This window comes from Rhinopithecus roxellana, chromosome 13 (assembly GCF_007565055.1).
Source record: "Rhinopithecus roxellana isolate Shanxi Qingling chromosome 13, ASM756505v1, whole genome shotgun sequence".
Classification (NCBI taxonomy): Eukaryota; Metazoa; Chordata; class Mammalia; order Primates; family Cercopithecidae; genus Rhinopithecus; species Rhinopithecus roxellana.
The window spans coordinates 18120920-18139033 of NC_044561.1; the positions used below are offsets into that span (position 1 = coordinate 18120920).

Genomic DNA, 18114 nt, shown 5'->3' on the forward strand with positions numbered 1-18114 from the left:
CCAAGTGGCTCCTGGTTTAAAATTCTCAGAGGCGGCCCTAATTGCTGCCTGGTTATCATACCCTACTTCTCTTTTTTTAATTTTTATTTTTTTAAAGACATTTTTAAAGACAGGGTCTCTCTGTCGCCCAGGCTGGAGTGCAGTGGCGTGATCTCAGCTCACTGTAACCTCTGCCTCCTGGACTCAAGCAGTCCTCCACCTTTGCCTCTTGAGTAGTTGGGACCACAGGCATGCACCACTGCTCTTGGCTAATTTTGGTATTTTTTTGTAGAGATGGGGTTTTGCCATGTTACCCAGGCTGGTCTCAAACTTGTGGGCTCAAGTGATCTGCCTGCCTCCACCTTCCAAAGTGCTGGGATTACCAGCTGAGCCACCATGCCCGGCCTTCAAACCCTACCTCTCTACTCTGCATCTGCTGTAGATGACATGAGTCCATCTCTTCATTTCATTAGTCGTTGGTAACAAAGCATCCTGTCTTCCACCTGGCTTAAGGACATGCAAAGATTAAAAGCAGCACTTCTATGTTCATTGAGCCAGATTGTGTCTGCTTCTATGGAAATGGCCTAGGGGACTGACTGGCCGTTCTGTCCTGGGTCCAGTTGCCAGGTTAATTCCTATGATAGTTTCTATAGTGCCTGAGTCTGATACTCACTCTCCCAGTTGCTCCTCAGAAATGCCTTGTGATATAACAATGATGTGGTTTTTTTTTTTTTTTTTTTTTTTTTTTTTTTTTTTTTTTTGAGACAGAGTCGAGCTCAGTTGCCCAGGCTGGAGTGCAGTGGCGTGATCTCGTCTCACTGCAAGCTCCGCCTCCCAGATTCACGCCGTTCTCCTGCCTCAGCCTCTCAAGTAGCTGGGACTACAGGCGCCTGCCACCACGCCCGGCTAAATTTTTTTGTATTTTTAGTAGAGACGAGGTTTCACCATGTTAGCCGGGATGGTCTCGATCTCCTGACCTAGTGATCCACCTGCCTCGGCCTCCCAAAGTGCTGGGATTACAAGCGTGAGCCACCACATCCGGCCAGATGTGGTTTTTATTTTTTGTTTATTTTATTTATTTATTGAGACAGAGTCTCACTCTGTCACCCAGGGTGGAGTGCAGTAGCATGATCTCAGCTCACTGCAACTTCCACCTCCTGGATTCAAGCGATTCCCATGTCTCAGCCTCCCAAGTAGCTGGGATTACAGACATGTGCCACCACGCCCAGCTTATTTGCATTTTTTGGTAGAGACAGGGTTTCACCATGTTGGCTAAGGTGGTCTCGAACTCCTGACCTCAGATGATCCACCCGTCTTGTACTCCCAAAGTGCTAGGATTATAGGTGTGAGCTACCACGCTTGGCCAGGTTTTTATTTTTTAATATTTACTTATTTATTTATTTATTTATTTATTTATTTATTTATTTATTTATTTTGAGGCGGAGTCTCGCTCTGTCCCCCGGACTGGAGTGCAGTGGCCGGATCTCAGCTCACTGCAAGCTCCGCCTCCCGGGTTTACGCCATTCTCCTGCCTCAGCCTCCCGAGTAGCTGGGACTACAGGCACCCGCCACCTCGCCCGGCTAGTTTTTGTATTTTTAGTAGAGACGGGGTTTCACCGTGTTAGCCAGGATGGTCTCGATCTCCTGACCTCGTGATCTGCCCGTCTCAGCCTCCCAAAGTGCTGGGATTACAGGCTTGAGCCACCGCGCCCGGCCTACTTATTTTTGAGACCAGGTCTTTGTATGCTGCCCAGGGTGGTCTGAAACTCTTGGCCTCAAGCAATCCTTCTGCCTCAGCCTCCTGAATAGCTGGCATGTTCCACTGTGCGGGTTTTTAAAGATGGTCAGGTCTCTGAATACAGGAGTGGATCCTGGGCAAAGCCCAAGGAAGTTTCTTGTTTTTTTTCTTAACACTATCATCTCTGCCAAGGTACTTCTTAGTGTGATAAGCTTTTTGTTTTTTAATAGTTACATTCTGACTTGGTTATAAACTCCTTGAGCACAGGAACCAGGACCTTCTCTGATTTATTTATTTATTTATTTGTTTATGAAACCGGGTCTCACTCTGTCACCCAGGCTGGAGTGTAGTGGCACGATCTTAGCTCACTGCAACCTCCGCTTCCTGGGCTCAAGCAATTCTTCTGCCTCAGCCTCCCTAGTAGCTGGGATTACAGGCGCCCACCACCAAGACCAGCTAATTTTTTTTTTTTTTTTGTATTTTTAGTAGAGACGGGGTTTCACTATGTTGGCCAGGCTGGTCTTGAACTCCTGACCTCAGGCGATCCACCTGCCTCGGCCTCCCAAAGTGCTGGGATTACAGGCGTGAGCTACTGCACCTGGCCCTCTGATTTATTTTTATCATGGGCCTAGTAGTTGGCATTCTCTGTTTGCCAAGCAGCACTGGTAACAAACACAGTGGAGGTGGCTCAAGGCATAAGATCAATTTGTAAAAGTCAATATTATAGACTTTTCTTTTTTTTTTTTTTTTTTTTTTTTTTTTTGAGATGGAGTCTCGCTGTGTCGCCCAGGCTGGGGTGCAGTGGCGCGATCTCGGCTCACTGCAAGCTCCGCCTCCCGGGTTCCCGCCATTCTCCCGCCTCAGCCTCCGAGTAGCTGGGACTACAGGCGCCCGCCACCGCACTCGGCTAGTTTTTTGTATTTTTAGTAGAGATGGGGTTTCAAAATGGTATCATTTTGGTTTTCTCTTTAATCACAGTTGGTCCTGTTGACCAACTGTTGAAAGGAGAGAGGCTGGGCGCGGTGGCTCATGCCTGTAATCCCGGCACTTTGGGAGGCTGAGGCAGGCGGATCACCTGAGGTCGGGAGTTTGAGACCAGCCTGACCAACATGGAGAAACCCCGTCTCTACTAAAAATACAAAATTAGTCAGGTATAGTGGTGCATGCCTGTAATCCCAGCTACTCAGGAGGCTGAGGAAGGAGAATCTCTTGAACCTAGGAGGCAGAGGTTGCGGTGAGCCGAGATTGCGCCATTGCACTCCCGCCTGGGCAACAAGAACGAAACTCCATCTCAAAAAAAAGAAAGGAGAAGTGAGATCATTGTTTTGTCAAGTATATACAGGGTATTAAAATCTAAAAAGTTTTCTACTTAATTGGTTGGATCTTGTTAACCTTACTGTTTTTATACTCTACCTTCAGAATATTTTAGAGGTCTTTAGCTCAACCTCAGGTAAAATATTAATGACATTTTATAGAATCTGAATTAATGAGATTTCACTGACTTTGTGAAAATAAAAGTGAAATCTGTCCAGGTGTGGTGGCTAATGCCTGTAATCCCAGCATTTTGGGAGGCTGAGGTGGGTGGACCACTTGAGGTCAGGAGTTCAAGTCCAGCCTGGCCAACATGGGGAAACTCTGTCTCTACTAAAAATACAAATAAATTAGCCAGGCGTTGTGGTGCACACCTGAAATCGTGAATTCAGAATATAAATCTTACTGCTTCCTCCTTAGTTTCTTTGTCTACGGGGGGTAGGCACTGTTTCATACTTATTTAAAATAATAACAAGGCCAGGCGCGGTGGCTCATGCCTGTAATCCCAGCACTTTGGGAGGCCGAGGCAGGCGGATCACCTGAGGTCAGGAGTTTGAGACCGGCCTGGCCAACAAGGTGAAACCCTGTCTCTACTAAAAATACAAAAATTGGCCAGTTGTGATGGTGCACACCTGTGGTCCCAGCTACTCGGGAGACTGAGGCAGGAGAATCGCTTGAACCCAGGAAGCAGAGGTTGCAGTGAGCCAAGATCGTGCCACCATACTCCAGCCTGAGCGACAGAGTGAGAGACCCCATCTCAAAAAAAAAAAAAAAAAAAAAAAAGCAAAACCCTTATTTTGTAGATTTTTCTCATGACAAAGGGATGGCAGGAACAATTATTCCCCATTTGCAGGTAAGGACACTGGCACAGTGAGTGACAGACCTGAACCTTAGGCTAAGTCCTCTGGCTCCAGATTATTCCTTTCACGGTGTTATACTAGAAATTCACGGCCCTTAATTGTTGTCTGTCCAGTCTGAAGAGCTTTTCTTTGAAACACTGTTTTCCTCAGTTGTATTGGTTTGATTGAAATTAAATCCCCTTCATTCATTCACATACCTTAATCAAACATCTACTTCCTGTCAGGCACTGTGCTGTTGGCCCTAGGAGGTATCTCACTAGAGCAGGTAATAGTCCAGTGGATAACCAAAACTCTGTGTGAGTATGTTATCTTTAATAGGCTAGGGGGTACCAATTTGAGAAAACTTGAAACTTTTGGTTGCAGATCCCATTTTTTTTTCATTTGTGTAAGTTTTGGGTAATACTTTAAAAAAAAAATGACTCTTATGTAACATTTCCAGTTCTGAACAGCGTGTTTTGCTCTTGTAGGATACTGATTTTCCACAACTCTAGTTGGCTATATTGAGTTGTACAGTTCTAATTGCTCCTGGGCATCAGGTCTGTCAACTCACACACACACACACACACGTGGATATCGGGTGCTTCTGAGGCACCTAGCCCTATGCTGAGTAAAGAACCTGGAAGCTGGGTCTCCGCTTCAGGAGACGCCCGAGAACAGATCATTGAGTTAGCATTTGTTAAGGATATTGGTTTGGGTTGGGAAGCTTTGCCTCTGACTAAGTCTGTGACCATGGACAAGTGACCTAAGTACTCCGAGCCTTTATTTAACATCCCAAGCAATACTAATGATGATACAGTGGTGTTTACCTAAACGCCATAAAGATTAAATGAGATAATTCGTGTAGAGGGCTGAGCAGAGTGTTAGCTGATGTTACTTATGGTGATAAGATATATAACAAGTGTCCCCTAATTTTAACGCTTGGGGAAAATCTGATTTTCTCTGGGTCAAATTGTGTCTAATTTTAGATTTCCTCTCAGCTCATAAACATACACAGTTCTGATGTCTCATTTACTCTGCAGTCAAGGAACGATGCTCATTGAGAAAGGAAAGTTGTGACTCATTTACTCAGCAAATTAAGTACCTGTTGGTTGCATGTCTCTATGAGGAATATACAAAACAGTTTACCTTCAGTGAACTCAGAGAGACCTTAAAAAGGAGGGGGATTAACATTTCATGAGTACTTAACCTATGTGCCAGGCAGTATTCTAGTCCCATACTGTTTAATCTCTGTTTGTTTGTTTGTTTTAGATGGAGTCTCGCTCTGTCACCCAGGCTGGAGTGCAGTGGTGCTATCTCGGCTCACTGCAAGCTCTGCTTCCTAGGTTCACACTATTCTCCTGCCTCAGCCTCTGGAGTAGCTGGGACTACAGGCGCCCGCCACCACGCCCAGCTAATTTTTTGTATTTTTAGTAGAGACGGGATTTCACCATGTTAGCCAGGATGGTCTTGACCTCATTTTTAAATTTTTTTGGTGATGGGGTCTCAGTATATTGTTCAGGCTAGTTTTGAACTCTTGGCCTTAACTGATCCTCCTGCCTCGGCCTCCCAAAGTGCTAGGATTACAGGAGTGAGCCACCATTCTTGGCCTCCATTTTGTCCTTTTTAAAAAATGAAACCTGGTAATTTTTCAAAAATAACTGAAGCTTAAAACCCAACAAATGAACAGAACATTCTCTGTATTTGAAAATAATGGAAGAGGCTGGGCTCAGTGGCTCATGCCTGTAATCCCAGCACTTTGGAAGGCCGAGGTGGGCGGATCACCTGAGGTCAGGAGTTCGAGACCAGCCTGACCAACATGGTGAAACTCTGTCTCTACGAAAAATACCAAAAAAATTAGTTGGGTGTGGTTGTGGGTACCTGTAATCCTAGCTACTTGGGCGGCTGAGGCGGGAGGATCGCTTGAACCCAGGAGGCAGAGGTTGCGGTGAGCCGACATCACACCATTGCACTCCAGCTGGGCAACAGAGCGAGACTCTGTCTCAAAATAAAAAAAAAGTAGTGGACGAAAATGTGAAAAAGTAGGAACAACTGACTCTAGAATCCCTATTCAAATATGTATTATCACTGGGCATGGTGATTAATGCCTGTAATCCCAGCAATTTGGGAGGCTAAGGTTGAGGCAGGTGGATTGCTTGAGCCCAGGAGTTCAAGACCAGCCTGGGCAGCATGGTGAAACCCTATCTCTACAAACAAACAAAAAAACTAGCTGATGTGGTGGCACACACCTGTAATCCCAGCTACTTGGGAGGCTAAGGTGGGAGGATCATTTGAGCTTGGGAGGTGGAGGCTGCAGTGAATTGAGATTACACCATTACACTCCAGCCTGAGTACCTGAGCGAGACTCTGTCTCAAAATATATTTATGTGTGTATTTGTGTGTGTGTATGTTTAGAAATTGTCCTATCTCTAAGGCCTGGCACAGTGTGTGGAACGTAATCAATCTTGGCAAGTTAGTGAATTTAAACTATCTTCCCAGGCTGCCAAAATTTCACTTATATTCTCCAGGCCAGGCACAGTGGCTCACGCCTGTAATCCCAGCACTTTGGGAGGCCGAGGTGGGTGGATCACCTGAAGTCAGAAGTTTGAGACCAGCCTGGCCAACATGGTGAAACCCCGTCTCTACTAAAAATACAAAAATTAGCCGGGCATGGTGGTGGGTGCGTGTAATCCCAGCTACTCAGGAGGCTGAGACAGGAGAATTGCTTGAACCCGGGAGGTGGAGGTTGCAGTGAGCCGAGATCATGCCATTGCACTCCATCCTGGGCAACAAGAGCGAAGCCCTGTCTCCAAAACAAAACAAAACAAAACAAACATATATTATCTTTTGGAAAACATACATGTCATTGTCAGGGACATAGGGAAACAAATGTCTTATGTATTTCTCAGGAATATAAATTGACACATCTTCCCTGGGGGTATTCGGCACTATCTCAAAGTTACAAATATAAATACTTTGACCCTGCAGTTCTGCTTCTGGGATTTATACTAATGATATAGTCAAGCAGTCTTGAAGGTAGAGAACAGGTATGTTGGGTTTCAGGAATAGGGAGAGACTTTTCAGCCTATATCCTTTCGTTGTACCTGTTGAATTTTGAGCCCTGTAAACATGTTACTTATTAAAAAAAATAAAATTGTTAAAATTTCTGAGATGATTATTATTCTAAGGACCATTCACACCTCAGTTGTGAATGTACTTAATTCAGATTGCTTTCCTTTTTGTCCTCTACTGAGATCTGAATGTATTGGACCTTTCACATCTTTTATTTTATAATTTGAGGTGAGATCTCTCTGTGTTGACCGGGCTGGTCTCGAACTCCTGCCTCACGCAATCTTCCCATCTTGGCCTCCCAAAGTGCTAGGATTACAGGCGTGAGCCACCATGCTTGGCCTATTTTTTCCTGAGTATTAACACAGTACTCACCATGGAAAAGGTGGCAAGTACATATAAGTATTTTTTAAAGCTTAAGAAATTTGTCCATAAGTCCACTGTCCAGAGACTACTACAGTTAATATTTTTGACCTCTTTTTTTGGTATCTTTTTAACCTGCTGATAACAAATAAATTCAGGTTTTTAAAAATTTTTTGAGACAGAATTTCGCTCTGTCGCCCAGGCTGGAGTGCAGTGGCGCAATCTTAGCTCACTGCAACCTCTGACTCCTGGGTTCAAGCTATTCTCCTGCCTCAGCCTCCCAGCTGCTTGAAATCCTGGGTTCAAGCAATCTGCCTGCCTCAGCCTCCCAAAGTGCTGGGAATGTAGGCGTGAGCCACCACACCTGGCCACATGTGTATTCAATTTTGTATACAATTTTACATCCTACTTCTTTTTCTTTTCTTTTCTTTTCTTTCCTTTTCTTTTCTTTTTCTTTCTTTTCTTTTCTTTTCTTTTCTCTTTTCTTTTCTTTTTCCTTCCTTCCTTCCTTCTTTCTTTTCTCTTTTCTTTTCTTTCTTTTTTTTTTTTTTTTTTTTTTGAGGCGGAGTCTCGCTCTATCGCCGGGACTGGAGTCCAGTGGCCAGATCTCAGCTCACTGCAAGCTCCGCCTCCCGGGTTTACGCCATTCTCCTGCCTCAGCCTCCCGAGTAGCTGGGACTACAGGCGCCCGCCACCTCGCCCGGCTAGTTTTTTGTATTTTTAGTAGAGACGGGGTTTCACCGTGTTAGCCAGGATGGTCTCTATCTCCTGACCTCGTGATCCGCCCGTCTCGGCCTCCCAAAGTGCTGGGATTACAGGCTTGAGCCACCGCGCCCGGCCTCTTTTCTTTTCCTTTTCTTTTCTTTTCTTTTATTTTCTTTTCTCTCTCTCTCTCTCTCTTCTTTTCTTTTCTTTCTTTTCTTTCGAGATGGAGTCTTGCTCTGTCACCCAGGCTGGAGTGCAGTGGTGCGATCTCGGCTCACTGCAAGCTCCGCCTCCTGGGTTCATGCCATTCTCCTGCCTCAACCTCCCAAGTTGCTGGGACTACAGGTACCCGCCACTATGCCCGGCTAATTTTTTGTATTTTTTAGTAGAGATGGGGTTTCACTGTGTTAGTCAGGATGGTCTCGATCTCCTGACCTCGTGATCTGCCCACCTCAGCCTCCCAAAGTGCTGGGATTACAGGCATGAGCCACCGCACCCAGCCCATCTGCTTTTTTCACTTAACATTATGTCATGTAATTGAAATTCCTATGTAAGCAAAATCTCTGTGGAAGCATTATTTTTAGTGGCTATGTGATCTATTACGTGGATGTACCAGTTTATTTAATGGGAGCTAGATGGGGAGAGAAAGAGATGTTAAAATCATGGAGCCCTTTGGAAGGTTAGGCAGATCTGGGTTAGGTACCAGATAGGGTATGTGAGCCAGGCAGGCCAGGGCTGAAGGGCACTAAGAATCAAAGGCTTTTCTTCTTGCCTTAGTCCCAACCCTTGCTGCCTTACCATCCTTATATATGCCCTGGGCTTCGGGTACACTGAACTCAGCACAATGAATTATGCACTTGTTTCTTGTGCTGTGTCTACATCTTCCCCAGCATTCTCTGTCTTCAGGTACCATGTACACACTGTCAGTTCCCACTACACTGGGTTGCCTTGTTGGTTTACTTGTTTGTGTCTCCCTTTAGACTGAAAAAAAATGTTTTATTTCTGTATCTTGAATGTCTGGCAAATAATAGGATCTTCAGTGAATCTTTGAAGATTCATTCCTGTCTACTAAGTAGATAGGAAGATTAGAGGGAACCAGAGAGAAGGACCAGTGCAGCCCCAGTGAAAAGAAGCCAGTCCTTTTAGCCTTCTCTGTTCTTCTGATCCTATATTTGAGGGCCAGATTTCCATGGGCTAGCCTAGCGACCTAAACACCACTTAGACTTTAAAATTTCAAAGCTGGTTTCTGCATGTTCTAAGTTCCAGTAAACTTATTCAGAGTTCTTCCCATTCCAGCCTTCTGTGAGTGTGATGTAGACATTCTTGGAATGCAGGTCCCATTTCTGCCTACGTGTGGTCCAGCAGCAGTCTAATGAGCAGTGCAGACAGGCTCAGGCACGCCAGGGTTCCTGGCAGAAAGCTTCCGTATGAATAAGCATGTGCCCACAGAAATGAGACCTCTGCTGGGATTGTACAAGTTATTTATCATCCAAATTCATAATCTTCATATCGAAGATTAACATTTCTAGGTGTCTCACTATACCCTGGTCTAGAAATTCTTGGAGTTAAAGGGGCAGATAAGGTAGATTATGAATTCCCACAGTTCTCTAGAACTTGATAATTGAATTTAAGAATGCTACAGAGAGATTTCCTCATGAGATCAAGTTCCCTGGTGGTTCCTGCAGGGATATTCAACTCTTGTGTTCTCTTTCTTGCTCAGTTCCTGTGAGGTGGGCCGGGCCAAGTGGACCAAAGGCCAGCTCTGGGAAGGTAATATGTTGAAAATACTGGGTCAGTCAACTTCAGCCGCCAGGCTCTGTGTTCCTAGAGGATCATTAAGTACTGCAGATCTGCCTTAGTCCCAGCACCACATGTGTCGCCCTGGACATCTCAAAGTTAGGGCTGTTTTTCAAAACTAGGTGTGAACTTATTTCTTTTTTTTTTTTTTTTTTTTTTTTGAGACGGAGTCTCGCTCTGTCGCCCGGGCTGGAGTGCAGTGGCCGGATCTCAGCTCACTGCAAGCTCCGCCTCCCGGGTTTACGCCATTCTCCTGCCTCAGCCTCCTGAGTAGCTGGGACTACAGGCGCCCGCCACCTCACCCGGCTAGTTTTTTGTATTTTTTTAGTAGAGACGGGGTTTCACCATGTTAGCCAGGATGGTCTCGATCTTCTGACCTCGTGATCCGCCCGTCTCGGCCTCCCAAAGCGCTGGGATTACAGGCTTGAGCCACCGCGCCCGGCCGAACTTATTTCTTAAAATGATCAGCTGTGTTCCAGTTGGACCAAATGCTGTTTGATCTGAATTCAGCAGATTTGTCCCTTACCCCCCAAGTTTATCTGACCTCTCTGTAGTTCCTGTGGCTTGTAGCTGGATAGGCCCTGAGGTTTCTGTCCTTCTAGAATACTGTATTTTGTTGGTATTGCTTTGTGCTATTGATAGAACTGTACTGTCTTCTAGAGCTGGGTTTCCAAAACTCTGTTAATTAGAGAATCGTCTAGGGTAGAAAGTGAGGGCTACGTTAAAAATATACAGATTCTTAGGCCTGATCTAGGTCCAGATCCTATTTAAATCTCTGAAGGGATCTGGGAACCAGATCTTTTGGGGGGAGGGTGAGAGGATGCTTTGTTTAAGAAAAACAGGCAAAAACAACAACAACAAAAGAAAAAACAGGTGAGTTTGATGGAGCCTCTTGTTTAGAATTCTTAAAATTAATCTATGTGCCTTTAGCTCCTGTACTAGACTCCAAGACCTCAACTTGGTCTTGTTCTTCTTTGTAACTCCTCCACAGTTGGTAGCACCAGACCTCAAATGTAGTTGGCATTGGAAAACTGTTGGTCAATTGAATGAATAAATGGATGAATGATTAATTTACTCTGCACTCATTTCAAAGGGCAGAAAAGTTACAACATTGCACAATAAATTTGAGGGAAGACAAAAACCAGGTATTTAATTTTGTAAAGCAGCATGTTAATAGAGTAACATAAGAATGAAGAGAGTGCTGATGTTGTGTTAGGAAGTCTGAGTTTGGCACTGCATGGTGTCCTGACCTTAGGCAGTCCTCTAATGTCCCTGGCCCAGTGTTCTCATCTGTAAAATGGCATGAGGATAAAACACAGTGATAGATGTGAAATGCTTTGAAAACTAGAGAGTGGATTCTCTTCAGGAGAAAATATGGTCAGGGTAAGGACAGGGACACAGAACTAGCCACAGCCAGGTTGCTTTGTGGTCAGGTCAAAGTCTAGCTTCTACAGGGACCATGAGAAATTTTAGCAGGACGGCCATATAGGTATGCTCAGGACCTGATTCTCTTTCTGCCTAGTTCCTGAGCCGATCAGGAACCTCTATGTTTTAGACCACTGTCCCAGTCCTGGCAGGCCCATGTGGTTCTGTAGGTGCTCAGTAAACAATCCCCAGGAGAATAGCTGCGGGGCCTGAATATGTTACAAAGAAAAGTTGGTGACCAGCCAGCTGGGAGTTGATCAAAGTCAGTCATGCGTGCCCATCCTCACTCAGCAAATATTTGAGTGCCTGCTAGGATGAGGCTCTAGAGCCTGGGTGGGGACCACATGGTGTCTACTAAGAATTACAAGGAGAGTGATACGGCCTGCCTACAGTTGGGACTTACAGGCCTGTCTCAGTGCCTGGCCTGGTACAAGGCTGCCACTCCCTGCAAACTCTGAACTGACCTGTTACTGTCCCTTAACCATTCCTACTCCAACACCTACTTTGATCCTGGTTGTCCTCTTATGCCAGTGTGTAGGAGTATGGGCCATGCACAGCTTTGTTGGGTCCAGGAAGTGGGTTGGCAGTGGACCAGGTTACATGGTATGAAATGTGTGCCTCCCCAACAGCAACAGCCCTGTCCTGCCTTGGTGGGCCCTCCAGGTCACTGTGTTATTTCATAGGGCCACCTCAGTAGCCCTGTAGGAGGTATGATACTCTCGCTTTTCAGGTGAGAAAAGAGATTCAAATCATCAAGGGATCTACCATGGCCATATGGACAGTCAGTGATGGAACCAGGACTTGAACTCAGAACATTCAGGATTGGGGAAAACTGGAACATGGGGGGAAAATTTTTATGTATTATTATTATTTTGACTGATTTCAAAAGTAATACATGTAAAGGCCGGGTACAGTGGCTCACGCCTGTAATCCCAACACTTTTGGAGGCTGAGGTGGGTGGATCACCTGAGGTCAGGAGTTCAAGACCAGCCTGGCCAACATGGTGAAACCCTGTCTCTACTAAAAAATACAAAAATTAGCTGGGCGTGGTGGTGGGCACCTATAAGCCCAGCTACTCAGGAAGCTGAGGCAGGGAGAATTGCTTGAACTTGGGAGGTAGAGGTTGCAGTGAGCCGAGATCACACCACTGCACTCCGGCTTGGGCGACAGAGTGAGACTTGTCTCAAAAAAAGAAGAAAGAAAAATACATGTAAAAATGTCAGTTTTTTTTTTTTTTTTTTTTTTTTTTTTTACAATTAGGGTCTAATTGCCCAGGCTGGAGTACAGTGGTACATTCATAACTCTCTGCAGCCTCAAACTCCTGGGCATAAGTGATCCTCCTGCCTTGGCCTCCCAAAGTACTAGGATTATAGGCATGAGCCACCATGCCTGGCCTAAAGCCATTTTCTAATACCTGTATTCGTTATTGTAACATATGTAATATACTTCACATTTTATGATTTCCTTTTTAAAAATGTTCTTGTGAAAGTAATACTTGTTTGTTATAAAACATTGAAACTGGGTAAGAATATAATAATTCAATGTCTCCTAGCCCTTATAATCCCAGAAATAACTATTAATGGTTTAATGTGTATTTTCTTTTTTTTTTTTTTTTTTTGAGACGGAGTCTCGCTCTGTCGCCCAGGCTGGAGTGCAGTGGCCGGATCTCAGCTCACTGCAAGCTCCGCCTCCTGGGTTTACGCCATTCTCCTGCCTCAGCCTCCCAAGTAGCTGGGACTACAGGCGCCCGCCACCTCGCCCGGCTAGTTTTTTGTATTTTTTTAGTAGAGACAGGGTTTCACCGTGTTAGCCAGGATAGTCTTGATCTCCTGACCTCGTGATCCGCCCGTCTCGGCCTCCCAAAGTGCTGGGATTACAGGCTTGAGCCACCGCGCCTGGCCTAATGTGTATTTTCTAGGCATTTTCTGTGTGTGTGTGTGTGTGTGTGTGTGTGTGTGTGTGTGTGTCTGCCTGTCTGTGTATGGATCCACACACATACATACTCATATACATACTTAGTTTTTACCCAAATAAGTTTATATACATACTCTTCTACAACTTAATCTTTTTAAAAAATACCTTTTATTGGAGCTAGCCACAGTGGTTCATGCCTGTTTTCTCAGCACTTTGAGAGGCGGAGGCAGGAGAATTACTTGAGCCCAGGAGTTTGAGACTACCCTGGACAACACAGACCTCGTCTCTACAAAATAATTTAAAAATTAGCTGAGCGTGGTGGTGTGCACCTGTAGTCCTTGCTACTTAGGAGGCTGAGGCAGGGGATTGCTTGAGCCCAGGAGGTTGAGGCTGCAGTAAGCTGTGATTGCACCACTGCACTCCAGCCTGGGCAACAGAGCGAGACCATCTCAAAAAAAAAAAAAAGAAAAAAGAAAAAAATACCTTTTATTGTAATTTTCAAACACACACGCAGACTATTACAGTGAACCTCCGTTCATCACCCAGCTTCAACAGCCAACTTCCTTGTTCTTGTTTCATCTTTTCTCTCCATTTTTATTTTTTCCCCCTGGAGTATTTTAAAGCAAATCCCAAATACTTTGTTCCTTCAAAAATATGTGTCTCTAGCAGGTCAGGTTTTGTTTAAAAAAAAAAAAAAAGATATCATTATCATACCCAACAAAATTAACAGTAATTCCTTTTTTTTATATTATTATTTTTTGAGACAGCGTCTCTCTCACTCTGTCACCCAGGCTGGAGTGCAGCAGCACAGTCACGGCTCACTGCAGCCTCCACCCCCCAGGCCCAAGTGATCCTCCCACCTCAGCCTCCCGACTATCTGGGACTATAGGTGTGTGCCACCACACCCAGCTATTTTGTTTGTTTGTTTGTTTTTTGTATTTTGTTTTTGAGACAGTCACTATGTCACTTGGGCTGGAGTGCAGTGATACAGTCTTGGCTCACTACAACTTCCGCCTTGCAAGCTTAAGCGATCCTCCTGCCTCAGCCTCTGGAGTAGCTGGGACCATAGACATGCATCACCACACCCAGTTAATTTTTTTTTTTTTTTTTTTTTTGTAGAGATGGGGTTTCATCATGTTGCCCAGGCCGGTCTCAAACTTCTGAGCTCAAGCGATCCACCCACCTTGGCCTCCCAAGGTGCTGGAATTATAGACATGAGCCACCATGCCCAGCCAACAATAATTCCTTCATATCGAGTAATACCTAGGCTAAACATTTTTTGTCAGTCATGTCACAAGTGTCTTTGTACAGTTGGTTTGTTTGAGTCTTGTTCCAATAAGACCCACATACTACAAGTGGTTGGAATATCTCATATTTCAATCTATAACCCCAATTCCGTCCATGCTATTTATTTTTTGTAGAACTTTATTATTTGTCCTGTACAAGGTCCCACATTCTGGATTCAGCTGATTACATCTTCATGGAGTCATTTAATACTTGCACCTATCCTCCATATTTTCTGAAAATGGGTAATTCATTTTATTTATTATTATTATTATTATTATTATTATTATTATTATTGAGATGGAGTCTCTCTCTGTCACCCATGTTGGAGTGCAATGGCACAATCTCAGTTCACTGCAACCTCCGCCTCCCGGGTTCAAGCGACTCTCATGCCTCAGCTTCTCAAGTAGCTGGGATTACAGGTGTGCGCCAACACGCCCAGCTAATTTTTGTATTTTTAGTAGAGACAGAGTTTCACCGTGTTGGCCAGGCTTGTCTTGAACTCCTGACCTCAGGTGATCCACCTGCCTCGGCCTCCCAAAGTGCTGGCATTACAGGTGTGAGCCACCATGCCCGGCTGGTAATTCATTTTAGATGCTTGATTAGTGTCTGAGTTTTAAAGCAAACATGCTTCATTGGTGGTGCTGTGACTTCTGTTGCATCACATCAGGAGGCTGATGTGACTGATCTGACTTTATGGTTGTCTTTCCAAAATCTATATGCATAATTTTTATTTTTTTTTTTTTTTATTTTATTTTTTTTTTTGAGACAGAGTCTCGCTCCGTCACCCAGGCTGGAGTGCAGTGGCTGGATCTCAGCTCACTGCAAGCTCCGCCTCCTGGGTTCACGCTATTCTCCTGCCTCAGCCTCCCGAGTAGCTGGGACTACAGGCGCCCGCCACGTCGCCCGGCTAGTTTTTTGTATTTTTTAGTAGAGACGGGGTTTCACCGTGTTAGCCAGGATGGTCTCAATCTCCTGACCTCGTGATCCGCCCGTCTCGGCCTCCCAAAGTGCTGGGATTACAGGCTTGAGCCACCGTACCCGGCCAATTTTTAATTTTTTAAGATTTTTTTTTTTTTTTAAAGAAACACACATAGGTTGGGTACTTAGGATTGTTGAGCTGGAATAATGAGGAAAGACAGTAATGCGGCCCTCGAAAGTGGGTTTTATCCTAAGATGAAGAGAGCACATATAATATGGGGAGGAGGAAGGTCAGGGAGAAGGTCTTGGAGCCGAGGCCAGTGCATGGCAGTGGTGCTGCCAGCAGCCAGCTACCCTTCTGGGACATTATGTAAAATGATGTAACTGAGTGAAAAAGTGGTGGTGAGCCGTTCTCCTCTCCCTGCTCAAGTCACTGAGCTGGTATCGTGGTGAGGGATGCTCATGAGGCCAGAGCTCTGAGGTGAAGGAAGGAAGCTTTCTGGGTCTGAGAAGGCTGTAACTTTTTGGTCCTTGTCTTCTCATACTCTGGAAGCTGACATCAGGACGACCTTCTGGTGTTCCAGTGGTAAGTCCTAAACTTGTGAAGGGGCCGCTTGTTTTGGAGATAATAGTAGGTTAAGATGACCTGGAGAGGCACAGTCTGAGAGCTGGAGGGGGCCACCTAGGACACCAGGGAGTCCAGTGCCTCATTTTACAGATGAGAAGATTATGATCAGTAGAGGGGAAGGGAGGTTCCCCAAACCACCTAGCAAGCTAGAGGCTGAGCCCAGTATCCAGGCCTCCACTTCTCTGACTGTAGTAGCCAACATTTCCTACTTGGAATTTGTGAAATGATGAGGGTGGCCAGATAAGGCTCCTGACAGATTCTTAATGTGCATCCAGAATTTCTGGGTATTGCTTGGTGTTGGTTTTATCCTCTTTCTTGTTCAACTCCTGGCTGGGTTCTTTGACTTGGAGGTGGTAGTCAACGGTGGTCTGTTTATACCAGCATTTAGTGGCCAGTTTAGTATGTAGTGGTACGGTGCAAACAGGGTGTCCATGAGTCCCAGTCTTAGCTCCATGTTAGTCAGCTAGCTGAGGTAACTGCAGTTTCCTAAAGAAACTGGACCAGATCAAGATTGTCCAAAACATAGTACGAGTGTGCCAGATGATGTCAGGTATATGAGGGTAGACTTTTCATTTGTTACTTTTATATTAACCTTTTTACTTATGGTTAAATATTACTGGTTTTCCATTTATAGCAGTGATATAAACCTCTTCTTTAAATGTACTGAGGCTAAAAAGTTGATATATTTAGATAAAATAAAGGGAATAGTATTCCAATGTGGCAGAAGGAGGATTGAAAAAGGTTGCAATATGGAAGACCTTGGACCAGATGATCTTTCTGGTCCTTTTTAGCTTCCTAACCTTTCATAGTTACAGGAATTTCTTAATAATCTGGCATATGGGCTGGGCGTGGTGGCTCACACCTGTAATCCCAGCACTTTGGGAAGCTGAGGCAGGTGGATCACCTGAGGTCAGGAATTCAAGACCAGCCTGGCCACATGGTGAAACCCCATCTCTACTAAAAATACAAAAATTAGCCAGGTGTAGTGGCAGGCGCCTGTAGTCCCAGCTACTCGGGAGGCTGAGGCAGGAGAATCACTTGAACCCGGGAGGCAGAGGTTGCAGTGAGCCAAGATTGTGCCACTGCAGTCCAACCTGGGCAACAGAGTGAAACTCCGTCTCTCAAAAGAAAAAAAAAAAAAAAAATTCTGGCATATGCCAATCACAACCTTCCTGGCCTAATAGATTCACCTGCCAATATAGAGGCTGGACAGCCTGAATATTCCATTTAATTTAGCATATATTTGTCACCTGGGTTGATTATCATGGGAGAATCTAAAGATGAGTGAGACAAGGTCCTGGTTCCTGTGGAGAACCATCTTGAGGCTGCCCTGTATTTGTGGAGTTTGTGTATCTGTGATACATTCTGGACCATGTTCATGAGAAGTTTCTGGGTCACTGCCCTCTGGGTCGTGCCCTACAACTCTTATCTTCTGCAGTGTTTTGGGAAGTCTGCTCAGGGATTCAGTCATAATCAGCTCTGGAGCTGAGAGAAGACAGGAATGTTGGCATGGAATCTTGGGGGAGAGGGCTGCAGAAATGGGCAGTCAAGAGTTCTCTGCCTTTTAGGATTTCCTTGGGGAGAGTCTTCACTCAGAGCTTCGCTGACAGCCAAGGATGGCAAGCAAGGGGCCCTCAGCCTCTGCATCTCCTGAGAACTCCACTGCAGGAGGGCCCAGTGGGAGCAGCAATGGCGCTGGCGAGAGCGGAGGTCAGGACAGCACTTTCGAGTGCAACATCTGCTTGGACACAGCCAAAGATGCCGTCATCAGCCTGTGTGGCCACCTCTTCTGGTCAGTATCCCTGCTCCCATGCCAGAGAGCACATTGCCATGTTTGGAAAGGCTGTGACCCTGAGAAGTTTGGAGCAGAATGCCTCCTGCTCACTTTGGGAATACACTCAGGCACAACAGACAGGAGACCTGAGTTCCCATTCCAGCTCTGCTACCAATGAGCTGGGTGACCTTGGGCAAATCCTGTCTCCGCTCTGAGCTCCTTCTCCCCATCTGTAAAGTAATAATACTTACCATTTAGTGAGCACTTACTACCTGCTACTTGCTGTGCTGAGCCTAGAGGTAGTATAGCATAATGGTTATAAGCAAGGACTATGGAACTGGGCTTCCTCTTTCTGAAGCTTGACTCTGCC

The 18114-nt window shown here is 45.2% G+C and overlaps 1 protein-coding gene across 2 annotated transcripts in view; it reads left to right on the plus strand.

The window, feature by feature from the left end:
- Positions 1-18114, plus strand: part of RNF185 (ring finger protein 185) — a 48343-nt gene that overhangs the window by 10519 nt on the left and 19710 nt on the right. The window contains exons 2-3 of one of the 2 annotated variants that reach the window (XM_030915819.1): positions 14559-14666; positions 17539-17762. In XM_030915819.1, the coding sequence (XP_030771679.1) occupies positions 17587-17762 (176 nt within the window). In that variant the 5' untranslated portion in view covers positions 14559-14666; positions 17539-17586. The remainder of the gene's footprint in view (positions 1-14558; positions 14667-17538; positions 17763-18114) is intronic. The other variant, XM_010360669.2, reaches the window with a different exon arrangement.